Here is a 20,251-nt window from a genome sequence, read left to right on the forward strand (position 1 = left end):
GCCGCGGCGCGCGGGGGGCGGGGAGTCCCGCGGCCGCCTTCATTGCTTCTGCTGCTGCTGCTGCTGCTGCTGCCGCCGCGGCCGCCGCCGCTGCTTCCTTCCTCCTGCGCCGTCCCCTGCTCGGCCGGGGCGGGGGGGGGGGGGGGGGGGGGGGGGGGGGGGGACTCCGCGCGCGCAGCGAGCTTGGCTGGGCTGGGCGCTCCCGCTCCCGGAGGCGCACACCTTGGCCCGTGGCGGTGGCGGCGGTGGCAGCGGCAGGCTGGGAAACTTTGCCCCTTTGTGCGCTCCGCCCCGGAGGCGGCGGGCAGGTCGGTGCAGCCGGTGGCTTTCCGGCTCCGCGGTGGGGGAGGGGCAGCGCGTGGGGGGAGGGGCGGCACGGGGACCGTGGCAAGGCCGTAGTGGGCGCAGCAGGGTAGCCAGCGACCCGGCAAGGGGCTCCGGGTGGCCGTGCGGGGCTGCCGGGTGGGGGTGGCGGGGCGGGGGCTGCGGTGCAGCGGGAGCGGAGCAGCGGAGGCCCCAGAACAAAGGAGCCGGAGCGGCGGCGGCAGTGGCGGCGCGCGCAGCCTGGCCTGTGCCCCAGCGCGCCCCCTCCCCGCACCCCTTGGTGGCGCGGGTCACCCTTCTCTGTGGCCCGCGGGGCTCCGGCTCCTGGGGCGCGGCGAGGTAGCCGGCGCGGGACTCCCCATGGGCGCGCCCCCCACCTCTAGGCCGCCTGGGGCGCCGTCCGCTCAAATGAGTGAGCCTCTGCAAACTTTATTTTGCAAGCTCTGTTCCCTCGGGGAAGGTCCTGCGGGCCCCCAGTGAAGGGCTGCGTGTAGATTTTAGTGAAACTCACTAGCCAGTAGACGTATGTGTGTGAGGGTGTGTGTGTGTGTGCACAGAGCAACTTTCTCAGAAATCCCACCTTGAGCACTCCCTCATCCCCTTGAATACCTTGTGCACCCTCACCCCCTCATGGGGGTCCCCTGTACCTCCCTCTGAGGTTCTCAGTAAGGCTTCATTTGACTCAGACTCTGGCTTCCCCCATTTTCTCTCTTCCCAGAAGCAGGAAGAGATAACACGTGAAAGTTGTCCCTGAGCACCGAGTGATGCGCTTCCTCTTTCTGTGTCTTTTTCCCCTCTCAGGCAGCGTAGCCTTCTCCATCATCCTGACCCAGGGAGGGAGAAGTGTCAGGAGGAAACTCCTCACCCTATTCTGCCCTACCACACACCCAGTGGCTCACCTCATGCCTGAGCCCCGGGTGGGTGAGGGTGAAGAACCCACCCAGCCAAGATGAAATCTTCCCTGGGGGCCGCTGCTGTCACTGTCTTGCCCCAGATCCTGGGGCCCTGCAGGTGGGAGACTGGTCCTGGAAGGAGCCCTGTGAGCCGGCTGCAGAGGAGGTGAAGAGGGTTAAGAAGAGGCACCCATCCCAGAGGCGGAAGCTCCTTGCCTTCACCCTTGTAGACTTGTTTAGGAGAGAAGGACCTGTTTGCAGGCAGCAAGAGACTGGACAGTAGTTTAACCTGGCACCTATGCCCCCTTCCCTGGCAACAGCAGCAACATCATGAGCCAGTTTCAGGTGCCCTTGGCGGTCCAACCGGACCTGCCAGGAATTTATGATTTCCCGCAGGGCCAGGTGATGGTAGGGGGCTTCCAGGGGCCTGGGCTTCCTATGGCTGGGAGCGAGACCCAACTGCGAGGGGGTGGAGATGGGCGAAAGAAAAGGAAACGGTGTGGGACCTGCGATCCCTGCCGACGGCTGGAAAACTGTGGGTCGTGTACCAGCTGCACTAATCGTCGCACACACCAGATCTGCAAACTCCGCAAGTGTGAGGTGCTGAAGAAAAAAGCAGGGCTTCTTAAGGAGGTAAGTGGGCCTCTGCTAGGCTCCTCATCCCTTGCTTGAGGCTGTTGTCATCACGAGGGTCTGGCTAGAAGGACTCAGCCAGTTAAGCCTGTCTTCCCATTCTTGGTCACTTGGTCTCCTTTGGACCACAGACTTCTGTTGGAAGCCCAGAGGGTTCTTTTTCAAGGGTTTGTATGAGAGTGACTGGGTTCCATGCAGTGTAGAGAGCCAACGTTCTCATTTTGGATGTTTACAATTGGTACCGGAGAGAGATGTCTAGCTTGAGCTTCAAAAGTTTGTCTTCCCACTCAAAGCCTGAGGTGGATTGTAAGGTGACTGATGTATGGGTGGCTGAGGTAGTGGTGAGACACTGGAGACTGAGGTGGATGAACTTAGAGCGAAAACTCCCGAGTGAAGACAGCTTGGCTGCTGTCCCGATGGTGGGGATGGGAGGTATTTCTCCTTAAGCCTTTCCTTGGGTTCCTGTTTTTGGTAAAACAAAGAATTTCATAATACACACGTGATTGGGGTTCTCAATGGTATGGATGGGATACTTGGGCCACAGAGGCTTGGCATAGTAGTATTGTCATGTCAAGAACTCTCAGCATTTAGGGTAGAAGAGGAAAGACTGGGGATGTGGGGGTGAGGGGAAGAGTGAAGGGACAGTGACTGTATTGGGCTTTTTTCTTCTTACTATAATGATGAACTATAATGATGAACAGTTGACACAAGGTTGGTGGTGGCTGTGACAGCAGAGAGTTGGGACCAGCCAATAGAGCAGATTTTAGGCAGAGCGGAGCGTGTAGCGGCTGAAGTTGCTCCAGGCAGCGGAACTGGCGCTGGACAGAGACAGGCCTGCGCGTCTGCAGGGCTCCCAGCCCCGCCACTAATTTGTCCAAGAGCCTAGACTATTCTGGCCTCTGGGCCTGTCTTCTTTTGGGGGAAATGGAGGAGTTGTCCTCAATGGCCTTCAAAGCCCCCTCAACTGGGCCAGGAGCTGCTGTTCTCTGAGCATGAGATCACCTGAAGTTGTGCAGGGGGTGCCACATGCACTTGGGATTTCCCTGATGCTAAGTGTGGAGCTGTGCCTCCAGCGGTCATTCGGCTGGGAAGAAAGGTCCAAGCGCAGGGGCAGGGAAGCCGGTTCTGCCAGGGTTTTCTGTTTCTTCTTAACTCCCTTTGTCCACTTGTTACATACCACAAGTTCCCTGTTTACCTTCACCAGCTAAAGTAGACATCTGTATCACATCTGCAGCCCCCCTCCCACCCCCTGCCCCCTCCAGGCTTGGGGCAATAGTGTCCAGCCCATCTCTGCTGCTGGTGTTGGGCAGAGTTATACTGTTCACCTTATGCCCTGCAGGTCATTTCTCAGAGGGCGAGCTAGGTCCGAGGCTGGTGTTTGGTTGTGAGATCAGCGCAGTGTGTGTTGTATATCTTCCTAATGTGCGCTTCCTTTTCCGGAGTCTCTCTTCACTCCTCTGGTAGACTCGAGAGTAACGATGCCAAACCCTGTGGGCCAGATAGTCTTGGCGATACTCGTGGATGGCATTAAGTGCCTGTTTTGGCAACAACAAGGTATACCCGAATTAAAGGAGCCAGGAATGAGGCCAGGACCTCTATCCTCTTGTGAAAGCTGCTGGCCAGGTTGTGCAGTGGTCATGGTAAAGATACTGTGGACCTGGGTTGGCTGAGGTTTAGAGACAGCCCCGAGAAGTCTGTGTACCAAGCAGACCTCACCGTGGTTGGTGGCTACTCTAGGTCAGGTAAAAAACATAGCTGGACACCCTGTGATACCGAGGACGCAGGGTCTACATGTAGGTTTGTGGACCAGGGCTTGCCCCCAGTTTCTGAAGATATAGTGTAGTGGGGACAATGGAAAGAGTTTTTTTTCTTAAGGCCAACTATTTTGTTTGTGTGTATTTCTGCACCACGATTCCTATGTGGAGGTCAGATGACAGCGCCAGTCAGTTCACTTCCCTCTACTGTGTGAGTTCTGAGGATCCTCAGAACTTTTTTTTTTTTGGGGGGGGGGGTGTCCTCAGGCTTTGCAGCTCACACTTTTACCCACAATCTTTGTGGTGACTCTGACTTTTTTTTTTTTAAACAGAGCAGTGGTCTAAGTGTGGATATTTTCACATTGATATTTAAACTTTGAACAAAGTTTTTCTTTCTTTTTTTGGCTTGGTTTTTAAAAAAACAACAACAAAAAGGTAACTAATAACTCTCCTTTGGAAAAACAAAACAGAACAAAAACTCTGCTCATAAAGGCTAGAGAGCCTGAGAACAGCTATCTAGAGGACACTCCATCTAATGGGCTTGTCTCTGGCACATTCAAGGGCTGAGATGTGCCTGACAGACTCTGCCTGAGCAAAGTGTTTAGCAGCCCCAGGGGACCGCAGTGACCTTAATCATTAGATCTTCACAGTGCTTAGCAGACCAAATGTGTCCCAGAACTGGTGAGGTCTTTTTTTTTTCTTTTGGCCCAATGACTCAGGTATGGTGGGGACACTCCCTCCCCAGAGCCTCAGAAGTCTTACCATCTGCTTGTATCTGTACTCCTTGGGGTTTCTAGTCCCCTGGACATCCTTCCTTAACTTCATCCTGATTCAACTCTCCCAGATGCCTTCGGGGTTTCTTTTCCGATGTCTGTAAGGGCCATGGGGATGGGAGGGGGAAAGCTTATCCTGTGGTTTTTTTCTCTTCTCTACTTGAGTTTTCTTTTTTCCCAGTGGGCTTTGGGAAGGGTGTGCCAGAAACTTTGGATGCAGTAGTTTAGAATTTGAAGGTTAAAGATGGAGTCCCTGGAGCTTCTCTGGGTTGGCCGTGGGTGTAACACATCTGAAGGAGTTTGTACCTCTACTGTGGTCTTCATTCCTAGTTCCAGAAAAATCCTGAGCTTAGTCTGGTTTCTGAATTTGTTTGATTTATATTCTCTTCACTTTAATAATAAAAGCAGGCTTTTTTTTTTTTTTTAGTAGACTTTGAGTATGAGGCACTGTAAGGCGACATTGCTCAGCAATGCTCTAGAATTGGTTTTCTTGGCTAGGAGTAATCTCAGAATGTTACAAGGATAAAATGTAAGATAGAAAATGCATCATATCTGGTACGCTCAGTAAGTACCCAGCACACAGTGGCAGAGTTAAATTTCACGTATTAACAACTATACATTAGTCTGACCAAATTGTAAGCCTGTAAACATAGATTAAACGTGAGATATTCCCTGGCTTGTTGGAAGAATAACTGTAGAACAGACTGTGCAGCCAGGCATAGGAAGGAGATGTCTACACCCCACGAACAAGGTGCCATGCTCTCAGGCATGGGCAAGGGAAGTAAAGACCTGAGTAAGTAGGAGAAGCAAATCTGTATAGAGAAATACATGCGCTAGTCTGGAAGCTGAAGAACTCTACAGACAACAGCGGACAAGCGGTATGTGGTCGGAGGGTCCTTGTTAGCCATCAGCCGTGTGCATCTGCTTCAGCTTTCTGACAAGATGAACTTGCAGCTCTCCAGGCCTAGGCAGTCTTTCAACAATGTCAGAAACACGATGGGTTCTTGCTAAGCCATTTGGGACTTCCAGCTTTCTGAGGAGGGTGTTCAGCAAAGGGAGACGCAGCTGGAGTAAGCTAGGTGACGAGATTCTTTAAAATCAAGCCTACCCAGATGTTCAAGGCCTGAGAAAAGGCTGGGCAAGAAGACCAGAAAATTGCCAAGATGCTGTTTTTAACCCTATAGCACAGTCAGTGGAGGGAAAGAAGTGTTTTTTGTTTTTTTAAAAGGAAATGTGATAAGGGTAGTGAGGGGAGCCCAAGCCTAACTGAGCCATGTGTGTGGTGCCACGTTACAGTCAAGTGTACAGATGGTCAAGGTTGTGCCCACTGGGGGTTTGTGACATGGAAGGTTCAGGAGTGGTCTGAGCCTTCCCAGGCACACCAGGAGGCCAGTGTCCAGAATGTACTGTGCTTAGTAGGAAATGCTTATGGCAGCAGATTCTCTGTATAGCAAGGAGAAGGAAATGTAGGAGGCCTGCAACTTGGGGAGCATAACTAGAGGCAGGAAAAGCAGCCATTGAGTCCCCGTGTACTAGGGGGTTTATACTGGGGAAAGGAGAGCCAGTCACCACCGGCCACTGGCTCCCTACTGAATATTTTACTGAGTGCTCCAAGTCATTGGTCTTTACAGAATTATGGTGTTAAATGACCGAAGTACAGGTTAGGGCTGGCAAGAAGTCCAGTTTTTTTCAGCGTTTTGCAAATTGTAAATATAATAGTTAATTTTTGATCTAGAACAGATTGTTGACAGGGTGGTGTTATTTGGGAAAAGTAAGACTTTAGAAAGGCTAGCAATGGGCTCTGGGAATGCCTGCGGTTCCTTAGCAAGCAGCCTAGACTCGCTAAGATAGGGATTTCTGCAGAGAAATGATACCCTGTCATCCAGTGTGAATCAGAGGCTCCACACTGGGATCACCTGGGAAAGTTGACACTCCTGGTGTGTGGGTTCCCACCTTCAGGAATTTTGACTTAACTGACCTAGAGCAGAGCTGACTGGCCTGAGACTCTTGAAGTGAATCTACTGTGCAGGGTGAAGACCCTCTGCTGAACAAGAGGCACTGGTCTCACCTGAGTGTCAGGACACGAAGTGGTTTAGTCTCGCTTCCACCTTGCTCTACAGCTGACCTGCAGTGTTTTATAGAGCTTGTTAGAGAATGCAGAATCTCTGGTCTTATCCCAGATCTTTTGAACCCAAATCTGTAGTTCAGCCAGATACCCAGGTGGTTCATATAGTAACCATTAGAGTTTGAAGAGTAAATCTCCAACACTGAGACAAGGAGAAGGTATGTGGGGGGGGGGGGGGCAGAAGAACTCACAGCCAGGCACAGAGTTTCAGTTGCCAACCAAGAAAGGAGACCCTGCTCCTGGATTGCCTCTGTGTTCTCATTCCTCTGGAGTTCCTTGGGCTAGTGAGTTTTGGGTGGTACTGTTTAAGGACTTGGGTGTGATCTGAGAACAGCCAGGAAGGCTCTCAGATGCTTGCTGCTGGAAAGCCTGATGTGGAAGGGAGGTAATAGGCCCACAGGTCATAATTGGTGGTTGGCAGAGGGAGGGGGATGTCTGTGGAATCTTGGGTCTGGTTGAAGGGTCTGAGATTGTACAGCAGATCATGAGTGGCTGTTGGCAGATGAGGAAGTGGCTGTAAGTTGGAAGATAGGACAAAGGGCTGAAGAGACTGCAGCAGTCTGAGCAGTGGCCTCAGCCAAAGGCAATGGGACTTAAGTGGAAAGGCCTAGACTTGATTCACTTCTTAAAATAATTTATGTGTATGAGTGTTCTGCCTCCTTTATCATGTGCATGCCTGGTGCCCTCAGAGGTCAGAAGAGGATGTTGGATCCTCCTGGAACTGGAGTCACAGATGGTTTCAAACCATCACATGAGTACTAGGAATTGAACCTGGGGCCTCTGTAAGAACGGATGCTCCTAACCCCCTGAGCCATTTCTCCAGCCCTCTTGGACTTGTTTTAAAAAGAGCTGCACATGTCAGGGCTTGGCTTCCTGACCAGGTGGAAAGAGCTGGGACTCTGTAAAGAATTTCGTCAGCCTATCTTGAGATCTGTCACAGTGGTCACATATAAGACAATCAAAGGAAATGGGGCTAGTCACTTAGAAATGGGTAGAGGAACAAACGTTGTGTGGAAGAGGAGTCAGTTCCTTCCTGTGGAGGCGGCTGCAGACCTTCTGTTAGTAGGTTCTAAGCAGGCTAACTGAAGCCATGGTAGAAAGAAAAAAAGGAATGTGTTTATAGTTTTTCCTACACTGGTTAGCTAGTCTGAGGGGTGCCCTGTTTCCTGTGCCTGCGTGTGTCTGGATAGAGGCTGAGTGCTGCCTGGTGATATGCCATCAGGGAGGGAGAGAGAAATCTTACAGGGTCTGTGAGAAGTGTAGCATCAGGTGTAGTTTCATATTCCTAAGACAGTTTCCTTGCAGAAGGCCATAGCATTTTTTTGTTACGTTTTTGTATTTAATGTGTGTGTATGAGTGACTGTGTGTGTGTGTGTGCACGCACTCACAGAGGCCAATGATCAATATTGAGTGTCTTCCCTCAGTTGATGTCCACCTTCTAGAGGCAGCATCTCACTAAATAGTCCTGGCTGGCCTGGAATTCATTATGTACTTCAGGCTGACCTTAAACTCAGAGAACCTTTTTGTCTCTTGCTACCATGATCTGTCCACCTCATTTTAAATATATATATATTTTTATGTATATAGGTATTTCATTTGCATGTATATCTTCTGTGCATCACGTGTATGCCTGGTGCCTGTGGAGGCTAGTAGGGGATGGTGTCAGATCCCCTGTAACTAGAATTATAGATAGTTGTTAGCTGACATGTAGGTGCTGGGAATTGAACCTGTGTCTTTTTCAAGGACAGCCAGTGCTATTAACCACTGAGCCATCTCTCCAGGCCAGCCCTTTTATTTTTTGAGACAGTCTTCCACTGGGTTTGCACATTCAGCTAGATTGGTTGTCCAGCAACCCACAAGAGGGATCCTATTTCTAGTGCTAGAGTGGGATAAAAGCTGGGCTGTCATGTGGGTGTTGTAGGTCCTGGGGATCAAAACTCAGGTCCTCCATTTACTAAATGGAGCCACCTCTCTAGCTCCTTAATTTTTCTTGTCGTGCTGGGGATTAGACCTCAAACACGTTAGACAAGTGCTTTATGCTGGAGCTATACCCCAGCCCTAGGCTTTATCCTATAACTGGACTTAGTCTCAGATCTGGGTTGAGGCCAGGTTTGTGAGCTTTCTGAAAGGTTCAGCTGAATTTCTCTTGAATGTGCAACAGGACATTTTCTCTGGGAAGACAGTATATGTTTTTCATCACATTCTCTAGAATATTCATGGCCACTCCAGGTTTTAAAAGCATGATTTATCTGAGCCATCCAATGTGAGATCCATAAACCATGGATAGCTATTTAAATTAAAATTAAAATTACAGCAGTGGTTGCAATAGCTATCTTCTAGTTACTCAGCTGCATGTGGCTAATGGCTCGTGTTGGACAATGCAGATAAAGAGTGTTCTTAGCTGGCAGTGGTGGCTCATACCTGTAATCCCAGCACATGGGAGATGGAAGCAGGAAGCATTCATGAGTTGGAGGTTGGCTTAACTCTTTATGTAGTTCAGCCTCTTACATGATGAATTCCAGGCCAGTCTCAGCTATATACTAAGACCTTGTCTCAAGAAGTTACTAGTATAGAAGAGCCCTTGGGCAGAGCTATGAGCTGGACATAGGGCATCCCTGTGTGGTCCCACGATCCATCCTCATCATAGCCTCTTTCAGGTTGGGGAAATAGCCTTCTGGGCTGGGAATCATGGCCGTGGTATAGAATAGAGCAATGCTCTTCTGAATTCTAACCTACTCCAGAAGTCATTCTTGAAAGCATAGCTATGTTTTTCTTTAGAATAGTAGTGGGATCCAGTAAGATGAGGCTCTATACTGAGACCCGCCCACCCAGTCCTGGATCAAAGCCTCAGGGAATGTTGTTCAAGTTGACTTCTTGTCCTGCATGTACTTGTTCACAAACCTAGCCCAGAGTCATCGCTCTGCCTTAGGCTGTCTCCTGCAAAAGACAGTGTGGTGGCTGGGTGGGCTGACAAACTATACTGGGATTCAAATGTCTAGGCCCCATCTCTTCTTTGCCCATGGAAGAAGAGTGGAAGAGCTCAGGAAGAGGATGTTAGAGGATGAGACCCCTTTATCTTCCTTGTGCACTCCCTGTGGTCCAGTTGGCTGCTCTGGAAGAGTCTGTTAGGGTTGCTACAGGCCTCTGCCTGGTTGATCTGTGTGGGGCCAAAGCTGCTGCCACTCCTGGACTGTGTACACTTTGGTGGCCTTGTCTGCCACTTACATAAGAAGTTGACAGCTTGAGTTTCTACTAATGACTGAGGTGTGGGTGGGAGAGGGGGGAAGGGGACTGAGAAAGTGGCTTCGTGTGGGATCGATCATCAGTTGCCTTTCAGGTGAACTCAAGTCTGGGGGTTGCTTGATTGCTTCAAGTAATGTAGTGGGCTGGGCTCTCAGATGGATCTGTTCTGTTTGCATTGCTGACCTAACTGACTTGTGGGAGTTCCAGCACTGCTAAGCCCTGGGAGTTAGTGAACAAATTACATGCCTCCCACTGCTGATAGCACAGTGAATCCAGGTCCTCATAATAGGATGGAACTGTGGCTGTCCTTATACCCCACCGCCCCTCTTGATTGTCAGAGGAAGCCTCAGGAGGGGCAAGGAGAAGCTGGGTCAAAAACCAGTACTTGTGAGTCATTCCTGTGGGGAGACCTTGGGCTGTTCTTACCTGTCCTTATTCTTTTGTGGACCTGCCCCTTTAGGGGTAATTTAGTTCCCCTAAAGATTCCAGGAATGATGCTGGCACCTAGGAGAGAGAGGGATAGGTTCTTGCTTGAGGTCTGGGGGTGGGGTGGGAAGATGAGGAGAGGTGCAGGGAGGGGCCAGGGGACAGGACGAAAAGAGCAAGCACTAGAGCAAGGAGGACACATACCTTCTGGAATCCCCTGGGATCCAGGATCTACAATGTCCCTATTCCCGGAGAAGTACAGCTCCTCTTTGGCGCTGCCTCAGTTTCCAGAATCAGGTGGTATGCTTTAACTTGTGGCTAGCTCCATCCAGCAAGCTTCTCCTGGGACAGTGTGGGCCAGGCCAGGCACTGAGGCTGAGCCTGAGCCAGGAGTAGAAGATGACAGTGTGACCTTTGTCCTTCATGAGACCAAGGAAACATTTTCTTACCAGAATGCTGTCAGAAAGCTGGAAGGAAGGGGTGCCTTGGGGACAGAGCCCTAATCACCCTTGGACTCTTGCAGACCAGCTGGGAAGGGAGGGACTGGAGCTTGAGAGTTTGAGTGTAGTCACTTGTGAAGGACTGAGGAGGGCTGTGATGTTCCTGACCCTGCTGCTTCTGGAGCGCAGCTCAGAAGAGGCTAATGGCAGAGATGTGCAGAGATGCAGGTGGCTGGACACACTTGAGGGTGTTCACAGATCCTTAAAGCAGGGTAAATCTCTGATAATTCCTTTTGGAAGTCTCCCTCCAAGTCACCCTGGGTTTCTGAGGTACTCTATACATGACCTGTTTCTATAGGGTCATCATATAGTCTCCTGCTATTTGATTGGGTCCTGGAAGAGTTGGTGGTCCAAAAGACTGTTGCATTTGACCCTAATGAGACTCAAAACACTGCCTTCTCCTGAGCATCTAGACCAGTTCTCAACCCCTTGGGGGGGGGCACATATCAAAACCCCACGTATCAGATAGTTACATTATGATTCATAATAGCACAATTACTGTTATAAAGTAGCAACAAAAATATTATGGTTGGGAGTCAGCACCACATGACCCTATATTAAAAGGTCGAAGCTTTAGGACAGTTGAGAACCACTGACAGGAGGGTGCATGGAGCACAGGTCGGGCAGCACAGCCTATCAGGGACTCAGGTGTGTGACCTGACTTGTCACAGGGAAGCAAAAGGGTGGTTTGGGGCTGTTCCTTTGTCCAGCAGGACATCAGCAGTCACTATGTCTGGTTCTGCTGGACCGCCAAGGAAAACCATCTTTCTCCTGTTGTTTTTCCTTCTCCTCTCCTTCCTCCTCTTGGTGATTGCCATTGACAAAGCCTTCTGCTGCCAAAGCTAATTGTAAGTTCTGATCAGTGAATGAAGGCGAAGGCAGTTCCCATGACAACCTCAAAGAGTTTCAAATATAGGGGATGATGTATGTGTGATGGGCTGCAATTCTTGGGGTGGAAATTGATGTGTGGCCACCAGGAAGCATAGGCTGCAAAGGTAGAGGTGGGTGGGGTTCAGGTTTTTTGCCAGGACCCTTTGTATGATGGAGAGGCAAGGAGGTCACAGGTTCCCCCTCAGTCAGTTCCTGGTGCTTTCAGTGGTGGGAGCTGTAGAGAGGTAGGGTTCTGGTTGGGGAAGCAGGAGACATAATCAGAGAGACAAACCCTAGGAGTTAAAAGAGTAGGAAGCACTAGGAACTGACAACAAGCTGAGGTAACTAGAAAAGGCTTCCTGGAGGAAGTGGGCTTCAGTTGAACAAGGAAAGAAAAACTCTGAAGAGCTACCTTGCTGAGTACAAGGCAAAGGAAGCTGAGACCTGTCTCTGGTCACCTGCTGGAAGAGATAGCCGGATGAGCATTGTAGGACTAGTCACAGTGGTCACTGCAAGAAGATAGTAGGAGTCCTGCTGGGTCACTTTCCAGCTCTGTGATCTTGAGCAAGGTGTTTAGAACTCTGTTGTTTCTCCATCTGTAGGGTAGGTATGAAAAATTCCTGGTGTGTTGGTTTCTTTTTAAGTTTAAGTAAGAACTTTGTGTTGTATCCCCACTTGTGGGGTCCCATGAGACTTGGCTCACTAGAAGTCTGCCTCTCTGGAGAGTGTCTGAGTTCCTGTTTGTCTGTGTGGAGTCTCGGTCTATGGATAGCCACGTTCTCGAGATTCTCGGTGTTTCCAGCAAGCAGTGGCCCCACTCCTGCAGACAGTACAGCAGAGTCTGGTTGGCCAGGATGGAAGATTGGGGAAGGGTCTTTGTCCTTACGCAGAGGAATCCCCAGTACCTCTGAGAGCTGGTCATTGAGGCCCACATGTAGAAAGAGGAACCTATAGAAATGAGGAAGGTCAGTGGGAAGTGAACTTCTGGCTCAGTGGCCCTGACATGTGTCTCTGACTGCCATCAGGAGCCTCTTTGGAGGGACAGTGGCTGGGATAGGAAGAGGATGGGAACAAGGGGGCTCCCTTGGTTTAGCCAAGGGCTGCTGGAGGGTAGAGTGGGGTCCTGAAGTTAGGGGAGCACAGAGTTATAGCACAGGGACATGGGGGAGCTCCTGTAAGCAGCGAGGAAGAGGCACAGTCCACAGGGGCAGGTCTTCCCTTTCTAGGAGAGTTGGCACTTGCCCCCAGCTTTAGGAACCTCTTGTAGAATAGAAGCCTGACCAGGAGAGGGGCCTCCTCATCTCAGTGCCTAGCCCTCCCCTCCACTACTCCACACTCCTGAGGCAGAACTCAGCACGTTCCAGTTATGTGTAGACCTAGGAAAGAGGGAAGACAGGGCCCCACCCACGTGGGGACAATTGTAAATAAAGAACTGCTTGAATGTTGTTCCTGGGCCAGGGAGGAGCCTGGCTAAGGCTGGGAAGGCTGGGTGACTGAGGGCCTGGCAGAGGGGAGGGAGGCTCTGAATTCAGCCTTGCAGTACATTAGCATGTGGGGGAGGGGGTCAGGAAGCAGCATTTGGAAGAGTGAAGATATTAGTATTCTCAGATCTGTTTGTCAGGAAGTGGTCACTTGAAGTGACCCAGTTGTCTTTTATGTCTTCCTGGGCTTGGGGGTGAGGGGTGTCAGAGGATGAAAAGGGTTTAGGTTTGAATTCCTGCCCACCAATTTTCAAGGGCAAATTGTTTAGTATTCTCCAATACTCTTTCTTTTCCTGAAAACAAGGCTGTATGTAAAATAAAATGAGATGAACCTACAACATGGTTGGCACAGGGCTTGGTATGTAGCAGGGCCTGGAAACACTGAGGCTGCCATAGAAGCAGCAGTATTGATATGTCCAAACTGTGTTAACTGTGTTTGTCTTTCTGTGTGGGGTGCATGGGTAGCACAGGGCTTTAGGGAACCAGGAGAAGGAAGAGGATTCATTTAGGATGGTCAGTAACCAGTTAAAAGACAAAACACTCCATTTGGTACATCAAGTCATGATTTAGGACATTGTCCCTTTATCTTGTCATCTGCCTCCCTCCCTGCTCTGGGAGGGACCCAGTAGGACAGCCTCTTGCCCCAAAGGGGGAGACAGGTGTGAGCCCTGAAGCCTGCATATACCAGAAGCAGGCTTGCCCGGATCCTAAAGAACTTATCTGATTCTGAACACCCCCTGGGGGCCTGGGGTGGGGCACAGTTATGCATTTGGGATGGAATGGGTAATAGAGCGAGTCACTGGAGCAGGGGTGCTCATCCGTGAGTCACTTCTCTCAGACCTCAGCTTATTCATCTGTGAGAATGAGAAAGCACCCTGAGCTCTGGCAGAAATGTAGAGCTGGAAGCCAGCAGTACCTACCTTGTGTCAGGCAGTGGCTCTGTGCCGGCTCAGGCTCTCCCAGCTGTATGAAATGGCTGCTGGTTCCATTCTACAGATGAGCAGAGAGAGGCTAAGAGAGGTAAGTTACCACAGGCGAGGAACGGGATATGTGGATACTAAAGTGTATGTGAGGTAGAAGCCATCAGAGAGGGGACGGATGAAAGAGATGCCTAAGGGATGCCTGGGTATTGAATCTCAGAATGTGAATTGCTAGGACCTTGCTATCCACCTCCCCGCTTTGGTTTCCTGGCCACCGCACCCTTGGTATGCTTATAGTTAGAGAACTAGAAGGAAACTCTTAAGGGCGCAGAGCCCAGTACGTTTTTGGAAGTAGCACCTGGTAGATCTTCTCCAGAAGAGAAAATGGTTTGAGAAAATTGCATTTCAGCACTGTTCGGTAGGACGGCTATACCGGGAAGGGCATAGCCGACTTGGGGAAGCACAGGCTGGTATGAGCTACAGCCAGTTTTCCAAGTGGGGTATAAGGGGGCAGGGGAGTAGGTAGAGCTATAGAATGGCGAAGGATATGGTCTTCAGAGAGGACTGACCTGGCTTGGAGTTTGGGCTATGCTGTGTTCTAGCGGTGTCACCTTCGGTAAGTTACTCCACTCATCTGCAGTCTGCAAAGCGGGGGCGGGGTTGGGGGATGTGAGGCTTCTGCTGCCCTGGATTCTCCTTGGGAGGACCAGAGCTCCAGCTCTCCTCCGGTTATGAGTGGCCGGTATGGTCCACATACTGCCCCCTACCCGCCCCAGCTCCGCCATACTCCAGTTGCACCCGCTGGAAGTGCAGGGACGCCTTGTGTATATTGCCGGGGGGTAGGGGTGCCCCGGGATCCCCGGCCTGCCTGGGAAGGCAGCCCTTGTGGCGATGGCTCCCTTCACCAAGGCCCCTGCCTGGCTGCTGGGCAGGTCCTTGGCGGGGAGGGCCGGGCGCGGGATTGGCTGGCGCGCGCGCCGCCCCCTTGCACACCAGCCTGGCGGGGCGGGAGCAGCCGGCAGCTGGCCGCCGCCTCTGCAGTGCCTCCCTCGGTGCGCTCCCTCGGCGGGGATAATGGGAGGCCCGGCGGCGGCCGATGCAGTACTGGAGGCCGGCCGAGGTAGAGCGCTGGGCCTGGAGGGGAGGGGAGGCCGCGTGCAGGCCGGGAACGGGGCCCTGGGATCTCCAGAGGCCCGAGAATCGAAGCAGGAAAACAAAACACTGGAAGGCGCAGGGGCCCATCAGCGCTGGGGAGGCAGCTGGAGCAGGAAGCCGGTCCCGGCAGCCTTTCTTCTCCCGGCCCCTTCCCCTCCAGTGCGCTGGGGCCTGTGCAGGACTGCTTTGCGCCTTGCCTGCTGCCAGCCTGTCTCACCAGTGTCTTTGGCTTCTTTTCCAGGTGGAAATAAATGCTCGTGAAGGAACGGGGCCCTGGGCACAAGGGGCGACTGTCAAGGTACCCTGCGTGCTTGTGTGTTTGTGTGTGTGTGTGTGTGTACGTGGGCGCGCGCGGTGGGGGTGAAGTGTTTGACTGGATTGGATAAAAATAAAGGGTCTCCTCTGGTGATCCCTTAATCTCCCACTGTGTGTGTGTGTGTGTGTGTGTGTGTGTGTGTGTGTGTGTGTGTGTGTAGCAGCAGCTGAGGGGGAGGGGCGGCGGGAGTGTGGGCGGCCAATGAATTCTCAGGCCTGTGTGGGTTTTGTTTGGATTCGTTTTGCTTTCTCAGCTGGATGGTTTGGGTGCAGTTGGGGTTTGGTTTGTTGAACTGTATGTATATGTGTGCGCTCCGTGTGTGTGTGTGTGTGTGTGTGTGTGTGTGTGTGTGTGTGTGTGTGTTTTAAAGACGTGTAACCCACTTCCCACCCCTGCCTCTGGAAATCTCTGGAGAATGGCCCTGGCACTGTTGGTTTGCATCCAATCTGCAGAAATCCCCGGGGTGCGTTGTCGCGGGGAAGTGGGGGGTGAAAGACAGTAAGGGGGAGGGAGAATTGCACTCCTGAGTCTGAAGCTGATAGGGTGTCATTAGTCATGCTGCTGTCACCATGGAGATGGCTGGAGAGAGGAGAGGAGGTGGTGGGGGTGAGGATATTTTGGGTAGGGTGGGGGCTGATGCAACATCATGGCTGGGAAGCCAGCGGGTGTCTGCTGTTATTCTGTGCCACTTGGTGTCTGGGAGACTGGGAAGGCAGTGTTCCCTGATGTGAGGGAAGCTGAGAAAGGGGCTTTGAGCCGGTCCAGGTGGGTTTTCAGAGGGTGGTGTAGGTCATTTGGGAGGGGAGAATGAATAGTTGGAGGAGGAGGAGAATCTGATCACTAAGAAGCTATGACTAATCCTCCTAGGTTAGCCAGGACCAGATCAGTAGATTCCCTTCTAGTTTGCCCCAGTTTACAGGGCCAGGGGCTCACTCTAAGTTTGGAATTACTCAGCAGTATCCTCTGGCCCCAGGAGATAGGGGGACTGGGACAGAAGAAAACACGGTGGCTGCCTCTAAAGAGCAGAGGTTGGGAGTGACTGTGGGGACAGGTGGGCAGGCCAGGCCCCGTGGGCGCTCCTTGCATAGAGGAAGCCCTGAGCGTAGTTGCTTAGGTAGCAGGTGGGCGAGCTGTGAGTGTCCCTGCACGCTCCTAGTCTTTCTGCAAATCTACCTCCTGCTTCCTGGGAAAGCTGTGGGAAGCTCTGAGGAGGTGCTGGAAATGGCACTCTGCCACCTCACTGTGTGGTGACACTGACAGGGTGGGGTTCTGCTTCCTCCTGTGTGTTGGGGGTTCCCGGGCTAACTCACAAGGTGGATATGAAGGCCAGGGTTATTCCCTGGCCTCTTCCCAAGCAAAAACTTGAAAAGGGATATGTATTTTTGCTTTTGAAACAGCTTCTTAGGAAGGAAGAGCCCAGTGACGGCTCTCTGGGGGAGTTGGCATGCCTTGGTGAGTCTGGGAGTTGTTGGTAGTCATCTGGGAAGGAATTGTGGGGGACCCCAGGCAAGTAGAACCATTGGTGATACTGTTTGTGCGTGCACGCTGGAGAACCATGAGCTTACATTGGCTCACTTACGCTCTTGGGAGCCAGAATCCAGTTTCCTACCTCCGCTTCCTTTGGCCACCCACTGCTGGCTGGGGGAGTTGTAGTCACCCGGTATGCTGTTCCAGGACTGTGGGCACTGGGGATGTTAAGATTATGAGGGAGAATCTTCTGTCCCCTAACTTTGAAAGCCAGACAAAAGGATGCGGACACATGGGCTCAGGGAGAGGGGGAAGTTCCCTCCTTCTGTACCTACTTCCTTGTCTGCTTACTCTCTCAAGCACCCTGCTTGCCTGCTCTGTGGTGATGGCTCTCCATGGCAGACCTGCTTCTTTCCACTCCACTGGCATGTTCTCTATTTCTGCCACCTGTTGTGCTACCCTGGGGTGTAGCCAATACTCTGACCCCAGGGTTAGGAAAATCCAGAGAAAGCCCTCTGTAGGTCCTCCCCTACCTTGTTCTCAGGAGCTTCATTCCTTTTGTCCCCAGCATGGATCTGCTTAGATTGAGTTGCCTGCCTAAGAACCATACTTCCTCTCAGCCTTGATGCCACAGTACTCAGGTCTGAGCCCCTGTTTCTGGCTCTGTCTTCTCTGCACGTTGGATTTCTCAGGTCCCCTGTTGGGACAACAGCTTTGCCCACTCTATTATCAGGTCATGGTAAAAGAGCTCCTCCTGTGGTCAGGATGAGTGTGTGTGTGTGTGTGTGTGTGTGTGTGTGTGTACGTGTACATATGTGTGCACAGGTTCCCACAGGATGGGGATGGGAGGGGTAAGCCCCAAGGGTGAATAGTGTCCAACAGTCAGAAGAAATAATGCATGTCTCCTTGTGTGCTAAGTGCTGCCAGGAATACTCTGATGCGTGGGTGTACACAGTCCTGGCACAGCCACAAAGCTTAGCTTGATGAATGCAAGTTGTCGGTTTGCTGTATATTGTGCTTCATGTCGTTTACTCATGATATATCCCAGGGAATATGCCATAGCATAATACCCTCTTGCCGCCTCCTTCCCCTCAGCCTCCTGGACAGAATACAGTGAGTGCCCAGTGCAAGAGCACCAGACTGCCCTGCTTTTGGGCTCCCACACTCTGCCTCATGGGAGCATTCACTCCACTGGCTAAGGATGTCTAGAAACTATTTTGGTACTGGGCCCAGGATCTTTGCCTTCTATCTCTCTTTTTGACCACCCCAAAAATGTTCCGTTGAGAATCTGCTCCTTTTGACTCTTGATCACTCCTGGTTGCTTCTTTCTGTCTGTCCTTCTGCTCTTTACAAGAGTCAAGGAGCCCCTTCTCTCTGCAGTAAAGCTGAAGACAGGAAGGCCTATCAGGCTAGAACAAAAAAGAAACCAGTTCAGAGGATGGCAGATTTGAGTTGGAGAATGGAGAGGGCTTTTCCCATGCTTGGTAGGAGCTGGGGCTAGTCACAGAGCTCAGCTTTACTGCTTTGGTGACCCCAGTCATTTGTGAATGAATGTCGGAGAAGAGGAGGGACTGTGACAAAATATCATAAGCTGAAATAGGAGCCTTCTGTCCATCACAGTGCAGGGACCTGGGGCTGCATTCTGGGACCACCACCGATGGCTCTCTGACCCTCTTGCTGGGCCACTGAGGAGTGAGGAGGAGAGGCACATTGGGTGCTCATCTGCTTCTAGCTGCAGATGGACATTTCTGCTAGAAATGGGTTTTGTGGTTTTGCCAAGTTCCTCCCATACCCTGGAGGCTGTGGCAAGTGGTTTGGCTGGCTGGGGGGTCTGGGCTGGGAGTATGGCAGAGGCTTTGTTTTGGCTCCACTTTTGGGTCTCCCAATACTCTTAAGTCCTCTATTCCATCCCTGGTCTCTTGGGCTTTGGCCTCATTTCCTCCCGCACCCAGACATCTGGCTGTCAGCAGGACCCCCTGTTCCCGCCTCTAAGTGGCTTCTGAGGGGGAGGTGGCTTACTCTTGAGCCAATTTAGGAGGTCTGAGCAGACAGAACAGGAGTGGCTTTCCTGAGTAGAACCTGTGGCTTGGAATCTGTCCCCATTCTCACCCACTCTACCTCCCATTCTTTGTCTCTGTCCCTGAGCGTTCACATCTCCCATACTAAGTACAACATAGGAAAACAAAAGTTACTATTAATCTTACAAAGCCATTAGACACTAAGGTGTGGACGAAATTAAATTACTTCAGTTACAAGTGGGAAACCCAGCATTGCCAGTGTGTGTTCTGCAGTCAGCAGCTTTGGTCTCCACTGTGTTTGGGGCATATGAACTCCACACACCACAGACAGAACCTCTCTTCACTCCTTTGCGCCTGGCTTACTTTTTGAACCTCAGGGGACTTTCAAGAATCAACATTCCAGCCTTATTATTTCAAAGCTCAGTATGTCCAGGATCTGGTAATGGGTTAGGGTCTTGTGTTCTGAAATGGATAAGGTGGAGAGGATGCCTGGTGTTGGAAAGGAAGTGTTGGTTTGAGATCCTGAGGAGGCTGGATATAATACTGTGCCGTTCATGGGAACTTGAACATCAGTTTATCAATGTGGTCTCCTGGCTGTGGTGGTGCCCACCTTTAATCCCGGCACACAGGAAGCACACACAGGTGGATCTCTGGAGTAAAGGCCAGCCTAGTGCAGGAAGCCAGGGCTGCAAAGTAGACCCTGTCTGGAAAAGCTTGGGTTCTGGGGCTGGGGGATGTAACTTAGTTGAAGAACATTTGCCATGGACTCAATCTCCAATACGGCCAAAAAGAAAAAAAAAAGTCACCTGGTAAACATTTAACTAGATATAGTGGTGTATGCCTATAATCTCTCAACACTTGAAGTAGACCAGGAGTTCAAGGTTATCTTTGACAATATAGCTAGTTTGAAGCTAGTCTGTACTATCTTTTTAAAAAAGTTTGGGTCTTACAGACGGTTACTGCATCACTGGCTGAGAGGGAGCACGAGCAGCTGAGTTCTTTACTCATGGGCTCTGCCATTAACTATAGAGAATCACTTTAGAGTCCATTGCCATGGTTTCCTCTATAGCAGAGGGCTTGCCTTCCAAAGTTAGTTTTTCTCAAACTAAATCTAGAAACCGACCAGATCGGTTTTCTACTCCCCTCTCCTTTTTTTTTTTTTTTAAAGTTCCAAGATGCAGTCCCACTTTGTACACTCGGTTAGCATCTTGTACAGTTTGCCTCTGGTGTTGGGTACCATTCAAAGCCTCCTGAGCCTGCAGGACAGTTTCCACGCTCTTGCTCTTGGATGTCCTGTAACTGACAGCTTCTCTGTGTATGTGATGCTGGACTGGGTTAGACTGTGCACATCAC

General features: G+C 51.2%; 1 protein-coding gene across 2 annotated transcripts in view; it reads left to right on the plus strand.

Moving 5' to 3' along the window:
• The first annotated feature begins 217 nt into the window (after nucleotides 1–217).
• The window catches only part of Tet3 (tet methylcytosine dioxygenase 3), a 93,206-nt gene continuing 73,172 nt past the window's right edge, over nucleotides 218–20,251 (plus strand). The window contains exons 1-3 of one of the 2 annotated variants that reach the window (XM_028762277.1): nucleotides 218–308; nucleotides 1,126–1,850; nucleotides 15,339–15,395. In XM_028762277.1, coding sequence (XP_028618110.1) covers nucleotides 1,548–1,850; nucleotides 15,339–15,395 — 360 coding nt within the window. In that variant the 5' untranslated portion in view covers nucleotides 218–308; nucleotides 1,126–1,547. Of the gene's footprint in view, nucleotides 309–1,038; nucleotides 1,851–15,338; nucleotides 15,396–20,251 lie in introns of those variants that run through there. The other variant, XM_028762278.1, reaches the window with a different exon arrangement.

This window comes from Grammomys surdaster, unplaced genomic scaffold (assembly GCF_004785775.1).
Source record: "Grammomys surdaster isolate TR1022 unplaced genomic scaffold, NIH_TR_1.0 133, whole genome shotgun sequence".
Lineage (NCBI taxonomy): Eukaryota > Metazoa > Chordata > Mammalia > Rodentia > Muridae > Grammomys > Grammomys surdaster.